The sequence below is a fragment of the Saccostrea cucullata genome, unplaced genomic scaffold (genome assembly GCF_032062105.1).
Source record: "Saccostrea cucullata isolate Sc308-1 unplaced genomic scaffold, CSIRO_AGI_Scuc_v1 ctg4498, whole genome shotgun sequence".
In the NCBI taxonomy this organism is placed as follows: Eukaryota; Metazoa; Mollusca; class Bivalvia; order Ostreida; family Ostreidae; genus Saccostrea; species Saccostrea cuccullata.
Window position 1 is genome coordinate 12,902 of NW_026931194.1, and position 10,869 is coordinate 23,770.

Consider the following 10,869-nt stretch of genomic DNA (forward strand, 5'->3'; position numbering starts at 1 on the left):
CTTACTAGAATTGACCTTTGGAATTTTGAAACGATAACTCAATAAAAAAAAATGACTCGATAAAAGAAAAAGTTTTATTTCTTTATTTACCTTTTTCGCAATTTTTTGTGATTCATATTAGGAAGAAAAGGAGGACAACAAAAGAAGAATACCCCTTTTCGCAAAAAAAGATGACGTTTTAAGAATGTCTTTGGAATGTTTAGTTTTCACTTTTATGTATATGTGGAAATCAAACTATTTAAGCTTATCAATTATTACCTTTTTTCGGTTTCGAATTTAGAGTATATATAAAGGTGCATAGAAATATTAATTGTATGTAACAACGCATTAATTATATTGAAGGATGAAGTTGGGTAAGGATTTAGTATTTTCACTTATTTCATATATATATTAGTTGACTTCATTGTTTCTTACATCACAGCTTTAATTTAGAATCAAAAGAAATATAATTTTTAAGTAAAATCTCAGTAACAAGTTAATCAAATTTATAACGTTTGTATTTTATAGCTTCTTTTTAAAATATCTATGGATAAAAACATGAATTTAAAGAATTTATAGAGTAGATAGTCCGATCCTTCATAAAAACAGTTAAGTAACTGAAAATACTCACAGAAATATCTCTGAATTAACAACGTAAAGTATATATCACTACACAAAAAAGAAAGTCATTACAGGTAGTCATATTCTGTATAGAAAATCATCAAATCTCCAATACATATATAGGGAAAGCAAATAGATTAAACATCTAATTAAAAATTGATCAGCAAATAAAATTTAGGTGAAAAAAACTATTGGTAACCAACCATTGAGAGAAAATTTCTTGTTTTTAATTCTTATTTGGTATTGTAGCGCATCTATTGCCTTCAATTATTATAATAAATTATTATAAAAAAAAAAAAGCTTGTGCTATCATTGGAAGATATCACAGATCACTTCTAATTTTAAATCATGATAATAAGAATTTGCATTTAAGGTCAGATTAAAAAAATCCATTTCTCTAAACATGTATTTCTTTGATTTTTTAAGGGAACCAATGACTCTTTACAATACCCTTTCCAAGACTCCAAGGAACTTTTAATTATATTTAAATACCTGTACATGTACTTAAAATGAAAATTGTTTCATGAAAAGTTTTCAATTTCAAGCTCCATGTTGAGACTTGGTGCATGGTAGCCCCGTATCATTTCGGGACGTAATAGGCGATATAATAAACTCAAAATATATGCAATTTTCTCTTCTGTTAGACATTTCCATCATTACAATGACCAATGAACCTTTATTTAAACTGTTGAATTTACATCCCGCTGCATGGCTTTATGTTTCTGTTTTCATTGCGAGACTTGGTGAGTGATTGCACTTCAAAAAACATTTGTTTACTACTGGCCATTAAAATTTGAATTTCATAAATTATATATCGATATATATTAATTCATGACACATTGGACCAAGGTTTTAGCCCCAGATCGTCTTGGAATAATTGGACAAAGCCGGTGAAATCATAAAGCTCAGATACTCGGATGAACGTCTTATTGCCAAAATCCTCTTGTCTTTTATATGGCTTCTCGTTTTTGACAGAAAACCACATTGATATTTATTGATATTATTTTTAGTTACCAACAGGTCAAACATTACAAAACAATACCACCAATACTTCAGCTCTTCCCAAGGAACTAAATGAGAATGAAAAATGGGGCTGGTATAATATAAATTCATTTCCTCTGCTTTTTTTTTTTGTTTGTAAATTTCAGGATTAGGGTTAGGGTAAGGGTAACTTTTTATCAGAAGATAGACATATAATATGCTAAATTAAAACATTATAAAGTTTGTAAGATTGTCGGCTGAACATTCGACGGATATGGTAGACCTTGTGGAATTACATGTAATTCATTTCAAATATTTCTAGATTGCCAAGTGTTTTACGAAAAACTAAACAAAATGTCACTTATAGGCCTAATCATTTGCTATTTCATGCATCATTGTAACAAAATATGAAGATAGTTAGTAGTAATCAATAGTTCATTACAAAAAGTGAGCAGGGAAATCACGGACCTCAAAAATATCAGAGGTGGATTGGAGAAGTAGGCTTCCCTGTCGATCTGTTACATCCATCTTATCTCTCTGTCATGATCTGATAATCGGATAAAAAGTGTGAAATACTAGCATGTCGATTTGCATTAGGAATGCCGGGCGACATTTGAATAAAGCAAATTAAGTTAACTTTAAACGATACTTCTGCATGATACCTCTGCATGATACCTTTGTTTCATCCACTTTTTGTTAAGAGCTTGTCTTTTGGAATCGGGTCCTGCTCCTACTTAAGATGACACAATTCAACATTTCTTTATTGTCAAACAAGCTGACGTGTATAATTTCAGAATTGTGGTTGGCTTATAGTATTCATATAAACCACGACCCACCTTTTTGGCCGTTGCAAGGGACTTTTTTCTTAATCTGAGTTCAAAGTGATTTTGAATCAACTTTAAAAAAAAGTGTCAATAAATTATTAAACATCTTTGGTATATTTGAATGTCGAACTGCAGGCCGTTGCGAGAAACTTTCTTTTCAGATAGACAGAAACAGATGTGTCTGTAACGGGTCACAATTAGTATTTTTTCCAAAGGTGGAATAAGTGGTTTTCAAAACTAATAAATGTATACATGTATATCGTTAGAATGTCTAACAGTATAAGAGCACTTATATGAACTTTTCAGCTATCGCCATCCACGTTGTGTTGTCCCTGTCTCTACACACAGATGGGTCTATTGCATGTAATGATCGGTTGAGAAGCTACCAGTTTTGTATTGATGTATGCCATCCATGTTCAGGGTCTTTGATAGAAGGTTCTGGTTTTGCTCTAGTTCGACAAAACTTTCGGAATACCCTAAACAATCTCAGAAGTTCACTCTGGGAAATAATCGAGCAGCTTACCAATTCCAAACGAGAATACGTAAGAACATTTTAATTTACCATATGCTTAGTTTTTCTGCAAGTCCAGCGATTGAAAATACTTACATTTGATTCTTTTAATGAAATCACAATTTAAACAGACCATTTTTACCTTCTTTGTTTAGATTATCAAAGATTTAGATAAAAAAGAATGACAATTTTAAATCAAAAGACATGAAGATACAAATGGGTCAACATTATCATGATTTTGGGTATGAAATTATTTCTCAAAGAATTACATAAGAAAAATTCTTTTCAACAGGAAAGATCAATTTTTAGAGATGATATCTCCATTATTGAACAATTTGAAACTGCCGAGGATTTAACAATATCTACTGATGTTACGGGAAACTGTGAAATTGTAAGTTCCCATTGTGCTTTAATTGTATTTCATTTAATTATCAATAAGCATGTACAATGATTGTTTTTGTCAAAAATATTTTGGGGAAAATGTTTCTGTTTATTTTTATACAATAACCGTGTCTGTGCACGTTGCTATTGGTACTTTTATCGTTGATTGGCATTTCAGTGTATTTTTTTTTTCTTTCAAAGAATCGTTCTCATTTACGATTGGTGGAACTCCTTACAGAAATCTCTTTACTGATGAAACCTCTTCACACTGGATATGCCATACAAAAATCACTGACCATCCCATGGTCTGACAACGTCATACGGAATGTTTTGTGTTACCTCAAATTTTTACCCACTGTAAATTCTGAAGACAAAGTTAATATTCCTTGCTCATATGTTGTAAAATTCAGACGTTTAGGAACTGGCAAAAGGAAACTGTTTGCATTGTGGATGCTGAGGAGAATCCAGGCCGCAATAGATTTAACACCGGAAATTGATTCAGCGTTTACTATGATACGGAATAATGCTTCGAATTATGTTTAAATTTTACAGATATATTTCTTATTCAACCCAATTTCAATATTTATAGTAATCTATTTATTAAAAGTAAAATTATTACATTTTTATATTGATGCGAGATACAATCATTATGTTATTTATGAACAAAAGTTAAATTTATTGAAAGTTTAAATAGTCTATACCTGATTATATTTTAATTTTTTCATATTAATGAAAGGTGAAAATGTTATTCATTAAAAAAACAACCACTTTCTACTTTTGCTATTCAAACCATTTACAAATGCTTTTTGAATTTACAATCTGAAAAACAAGTATTTTTCTTTTATATGATTATATTAATTATCAATGTGTTTGTTGTATTTTGTTTGTCATACATGTATATATTGAATAAAGACTATAAAAATATACTCTGGTTTTTTTTTTTTTACCAAAAACTACGAAGTAATAATTTCTATAGAAATCATTAACAAAACTCCTTTTTAAAAATTGTAACAGCAAAAATACGGATTCTGAGACACTGAGGGACAAAGTATAACGTAAAAAAAGGAAAAGTATTATTTAAAATTCCAGACAAAACGTCGAACATTATATATGCTAGTATTGATAAATAAACATTTGCATTCAGTGTGTTTTTAGCTCACCTGAGCCAAAGGCTCAAGTGAGCTTTTCTGATCAAAATTTGTCCGTTGTCTGTCGTCGTCGTTGTCGTCGTCGTCGTTGTCGTAAACTTTTCACATTTTCATCTTCTTCTCAAGAACCACTGGGCCAATTTCAACCAAACTTGCTACAAAGTATCCTTGGGTAAAGGGGATTCAAGTTTGTTCAAATAAAGGGCCACGCCCTTTTCCAAGGGGAGATAATTATGAATTTGAGAAAAATTAATGGCATTTTTATAAAATCTTCTTCTCAAGAACCACTGGGCCAGGAAAGATGAAACTCATGTAGAATCATCCTCAGGTAATGTAGATTCAAGTTTGTTCAAATCATGACACCCCGGGGGTAGGGTGGGGCCAAAATGGCCGATCAAAGTTTAACATAGGAATACATAGGGAAAATCTGTAAAAATCTTCTCCTCAAGAACCAATGGGCCAGGAAAGATAAAACTCATGTGGAATCATCCTCAGGTAGTGTAGATTCAAGTTTGTTCAAATCATGACCCCCCGGGGGTAGGGTGGGGCCAAAATGGCCGATCAAAGTTTAACATAGGAATACATAGGAAAAATCTGTAAAAATCTTCTTCTCAAGAACCACTGTGCCAGGAAAGATAAAACTCATGTGGAATCATCCTCAGGTAGTGTAGATTCAACTTAATTCAAATCATGACCCCCGGGGGTAGGGTGGGGCCAAAATGGCCGATCAAAGTTTAACATAGGAATATATAGGAAAAATCTGTAAAAATCTTCTTCTCAAGAACCACTGGGCCAGGAAAGATGAAACTCATGTGGAATCATCCTCAGGTAGTGTAGATTCAACTTAATTCAAATCATGACCCCCGGGGTAGGGTGGGGCCAAAATGGCCGATCAAAGCTTTACATATGAATACATAGGAAAAATCTTTAAAAATATTCTTCTCAAAAACCACTGGGCCAGAAAAGATGAAACTCATGTGGAATCATCCTCAGGTAGTGTAGATTCAAGTTTGTTCAAATCATGACCCCCGGGGGTAGGGTAGGGCCACAATGGCTGATCAAAGTTTTACATAGGAATATATACTAAAAGTCTTCTCAAGAACCATTGAGAAAGGAAAGATGAAACTCCTGTGAAATCATCTCCAGGTAGTGTAGATTCAAGTTTGTTCAAATCATGACCCCCGTGGGAAGGGTGGGGCCAAATGGCCGATCAAATTTTTACATAGGAGTATATATTAGGGAAACCTTTTAAAATCTTCTTCTCAAGTACTTCAAAGCTATGCTTAGTGATATTTATAGGGAATCATCCTCAGGTAGTGTAGATTCTAATTTGTTCAAATCATGACCCCCTGGGGGGTTCAAATTCAAGCCCCCTCCCTCCCCCTCCCCCCTCAGTAAACTTTCAGTTCTGATCTGATATGTACCTAGCCAATTGCTCAGGTGAGCGATGTGGCCCCTGGGCCTCTTGTTCCTTATGAAATCGATTGGAAATCTACAATGTTCACATCTCGATATACATAACATACACGAAACCTTGTCACTGTGAGGTAGAATACATGAAATATATATAAATATAAATATATATATACATATATATATATATATATATAAATTTAATGAATTTCTTATACGGTTATAACGAATTACGGATATAGCGAAGTAATTTCAAAGGTCCCAGCGACTTCGTTATAACCGAGTTTTGCTGTATATATATATATATATATATATATATATATATATATATATATATATATATATATATATATATATATATATATTTATATATATATATATATTAGTTTAAGAGTTGTTGTAAAATGTGCTTTATAAATAATAATTAATTCATTACAACATGTATTGGTAACAATCCTCTGTTAAAACTAATGTCCAAATAACTGTATCTCACTTCTATTCTCAGTGACCATGTAGTGTAGGACAGCGCCGCGAGAATTCCATCGGCATCGAAAGCAAGTTTTTTGACTTGCCTAGATAGCCGAGCGGTCTAGCGCGCTGTTCCTGCACTGCTAGGAGACATATTCCGAAGGTCGAGAGTTTAACCCCGGGCTGGGGCGGAAGTGGGTATCCATGTAAAAGTGAATTTCTTTGTGCTTTCTATGTTAATATTTCTTCACTTAGGGCAGTTATGTTAGTTTAAGAGTTGTTGTAAAATGTGCTTTATAAATAATAATTAATTCATTACAACATGTATTGGTAACAATCCTCTGTTAAAACTAATGTCCAAATAACTGTATCTCACTTCTATTCTCAGTGACCATGTAGTGTAGGACAGCGCCGCGAGAATTCCATCGGCATCGAAAGCAAGTTTTTTGACTTGCCTAGATAGCCGAGCGGTCTAGCGCGCTGTTCCTGGGAGACAGATTCCGAAGGTCGAGAGTTCAACCCCGGGCTGGGGCGGAAGTGGGTATCCATGTAAAAGTGAATTTCTTTGTGCTTTCTATGTTAATATTTCTTCACTTAGGGCAGTTATGTTAGTTTAAGAGTTGTTGTAAAATGTGCTTTATATATATATATATATATATATATATATATATGGACAGAAAACGAAACAGTATTCAAGCTCAGAAGTCCATCAAACAATAGAAAATAAGAGAAAAGCAAATACGGACCTCCAAAACATCAAAGGTTGGATCAGGTATCATGAAGGATGAGTATCCTCCACCGATCGGTCACACCCGCCGTGTGCTAATTGTCCTGATCGGGAAATAACGGAATAATCCGTCGATACTTCAGTGTGTATAAAATAGCTTAACAATTAGTACATTGTATGAAATATGCCAGTCAGCATATGACAAATTGTATTTAACTCATTCTTCAGTACTGAGTTCAGATGTGTGACCAAAGGGTTATTTTTTAAAAATAATCAATTTCATAATTTATGTATATTAATTGAGTCAGTACCCTTCCTGCTTCTGAAAAAAATTGATGGGAAGATAATCTGAAGTCTTAAAGAGGAGATAGGTGTCCAAATGTACAAGCATGTCTGAAATTTTATGTACGTAACTTGGTGTCCACAGTGACTGTTTTTTAAATCAATAAGCTATTCTTTTCTGGTGAATACTTTTTGAAGTATATAAACACTAGTTTGCATGTTTTATTGCATGACTTATTTCTACCTTATTCCATTACAATTAGAAAATATATCCAAGATTATCAATGGACACCGTTACTTACATAAGCACTAAACAAGTAACATGTTATAGAATTGAACAAGTTGTTAAAATATGAAAATAATGTAATCAAAAAGGTATGATGAAATCATGTTTAATTTTATATTAAATGGAATTTATTTAAAAAGTCACAATTTTTATTTCTAGTTTCAAACAAGGAGAAATTATGTAAGTAACATGGACACCTAACTCCGAATCAGGCTTTAAAAACGAACAAAAAAAATAACAAGACAATCGAACACTTGTCTTTAATTCTTTTAATATTTCATTTCAAAGCTTAATAATAGACTAGCTTTCAAAGAGAATTAATGCAGACAAGTAAATTGTCAGATGGATTGCTAAATATCCTAGGTCTTCTATTTTGAGTCTTGGATCTTTGTGTCATTGTTACGAACATAATTCAGTCATTTCTTGTAAATCTGAAAGAAAAAATATATAAAAAAAACAAAATATAACATGATGTAATCAACACATATGCTGTTTAATTATATTTATTATATATCCTTGATAAAACCAGAAAGAAGGCAATTAAAGTACAAATTATGTCACTACTTCAAGTTTTCGTGTCTCTGTTATGAACGTAATTGCGTAAATGATATGGCAACATTAAAACAAATATTCAAAAAGTATTCATCCTTTGATAAGAGCAGAACAAAACCAACAAATATAGAATAAAATATAGTACAATATAACTTTATCATTAATAGATTATACAAATAATGCAAAAACACATGTTCGTAACAAAAGACGCGAATCAAAAGTCAAATGTTAAACCAAAAGTACTCGACTCGGACAGATTTATGCATTTTGTATGGTCATAAGGGACATATTTCGGTTTCTGATTAATGGCTACATGGTATAGAGATACAATGACTGTATTTATGTGTTAAAAATTCATAAAATTGATACAATATGAAAATACTTACCGAATCTATTATGTACGTAACTTCTGTCTTCCACGTGGACACAATGAGCATCCCCATGTTTTTTGCAGACAGCTGCGCAGCCTTTCTACTTTCGTTTTCAATTTATAATTATAGCACTGCTATGGACTTCCTGAGCCAAACTTATGATTCATTGGCTGTTATTTTAGCAATCATACTGAAAGCTATATGTTCATAACGGTCAGCAGAAGGATGAAACGTACGCTCAACTAGGACCTTAGGTCCCCTGCACAGTTCACGACTATCGGGCCTGTTTACTCCGCTACAAAATGTAGTGCATGCGTTGCATACGTAAAGTGAAAATAGAAGAAATCGTAATACTGTGAAGCCTTGATACATTGTAAATAAACCCAGAAAATTTATTTTTGTCAAAGGAATAACCATCTGATGGGTATAAGAAAAGATAGATGGGTGTGTGTGTGGGGGGGGGGGGGGGGACTGAGCAACATTAACTGCAATATTATAAGATATATGATATACATGTATAAGAGTTTAACATTTATGGATTTTGTTGGGTGACCTGTGGTCTCATCTATGATTTTATTATTCCATGTAAGGTTAAAGTATCTAGTGCTTAACCTCTGATCTCCTTACTAATATAGTAAGCGACTCAGAGTAAACGACGCCGACGGTCCAGTTGATCACTAACAAGCTAGGGGAGGATGAAGATCTTGCCACCTACCACCCCATACCTCTTCACTTCGCTCGGACTTTTCACCAATCCTTTAACATAATGAAATAATTATTTGTTAATAAATTATCTAATGTCTCCTTTGTCTTCCTTATGATGTCATGCTTCAATAGGCGACCTCATCACTTTAACACTTTTTAGTAAACCCCTGATTTTATTTATTTTACAAAGAAGATGTACCCCCTGTATTGCGAAGTTTGGGGCTGCATAGAATTCTCCTCCCCTTTCCCTGGAATTAACCCATCAAATTCATAAATCAATCAAAACTACTGTAACGTTTCTGGGTGTAGTGGTGGTTTTGGAATACTTTGTATTCTCTTACCACTCTATGGTTTACCCCGTTACAGAAATTATACGTGGGTCTCTTATTTCTGAAATTTACCCAATAACAAGAAAAGATGGTCAATTTTCTATAAATTTATTAAAAATCAAGAAAAACAGTTAAAACAGCTAAAAAGTCAGGAATTTACTAAAATATGGCCAAAATCAACAAAAAGTGGCAAAAACTTGGAAAAATGGGTATTTTTATCCCAAAAATGGGTAGACTTCACCTAATGTGGGAAAATCAAGGGACCCAAAACACTGGGTATTAAATGGCATCAGATTCACCCAACTTATAATATTCAGCACAAAATGTACTTATCAAAGTGGGATCATTACCATTCTTATGGGCGCTGCAGGCTCCATACCCGTGAGCAGTGCTGAGACTACTGGTGAATTTCTCTCTGGGCCTTTATTATATAGGTTTTCGTTGATAAGTGAGAACCGCGTCACGCGCAACACATACGTAAGGTACCGTACGAGTTGGCGCCGTTTTTGTTAGACACAGTACACAAAGTTAACAATCGCACAGAAGTGGCGATTAGGTAATAATAAGGTGTTGCATATATTATATGCTGTAATAGAGTTAAAGAAAGATGCCTGGGTAACGTTTAGGTGAGTCTACTTTTTAGGGTGTCTTTTGTTTATAGTATGGGTCTGTAGGAAATTAGGCTGGACTGAGGACATCGGCCTGGATAGCTCAGTGGTTAGAGCACCTGACTAGAAATACAGGGGTCCCGGGTTCGATTCCCGGTCCAGCCATATGTTTTCAATATATATGTATTTATGAATTTTCAATGTATGTTTACTCATTCCTCCTTTCCATACTACAGATGGTGCCGTGGCCTACCTTGTTCAGGCAATGTATAATTACTAATGTTAAAGTCCTGACAAGGTGAACTTGAGTTGTGTCTTCGGGGTCGAAGACTATTTAAGGAAGGGGGAATGTAGGAAATTAGGCTGGACTGAGGACATCGGCCTGGATAGCTCAGTGGTTAGAGCACCTGACTAGAAATACAGGGGTCCCGGGTTCGATTCCCGGTCCAGCCATATGTTTTCAATATATATGTATTTATGAATTTTCAATGTATGTTTACTCATTCCTCCTTTCCATACTACAGGTCATTGTAAATGGGTTCGTTTAATCGAGGAAATTCGGGATGTAATATAAACGTATAGTAAACAATCAATACAAGTTAATATATGAACAATACGTTTTCGTGATATCATTTTCATAATATCTAAGGCACACAACAATAATTCATTTATATATTATTAAA

The 10,869-nt window shown here is 33.5% G+C and overlaps 1 protein-coding gene and 2 non-coding genes across 3 annotated transcripts; all 3 read left to right on the forward strand.

Annotated features, from left to right (window-relative positions):
- Positions 1-343: 343 nt before the first annotated feature.
- On the forward strand, positions 344-3,840 carry LOC134231733 (uncharacterized). Its single transcript, XM_062713700.1, has 4 exons — positions 344-353; positions 2,712-2,947; positions 3,209-3,307; positions 3,499-3,840. The coding sequence occupies exons 1-4, from the start codon at positions 344-346 to the stop codon at positions 3,838-3,840; spliced, it is 687 nt and encodes a 228-aa protein (XP_062569684.1).
- Positions 3,841-10,277: 6,437 nt separating this feature from the next.
- Trnas-aga (transfer RNA serine (anticodon AGA)) lies at positions 10,278-10,351 on the forward strand. Its single transcript has one exon. It is a non-coding gene; the product is annotated as a tRNA-Ser (tRNA).
- A 214-nt stretch (positions 10,352-10,565) lies between these two features.
- Positions 10,566-10,639, forward strand: Trnas-aga (transfer RNA serine (anticodon AGA)). The gene has a single exon. It is a non-coding gene; the product is annotated as a tRNA-Ser (tRNA).
- Positions 10,640-10,869: the final 230 nt, after the last annotated feature.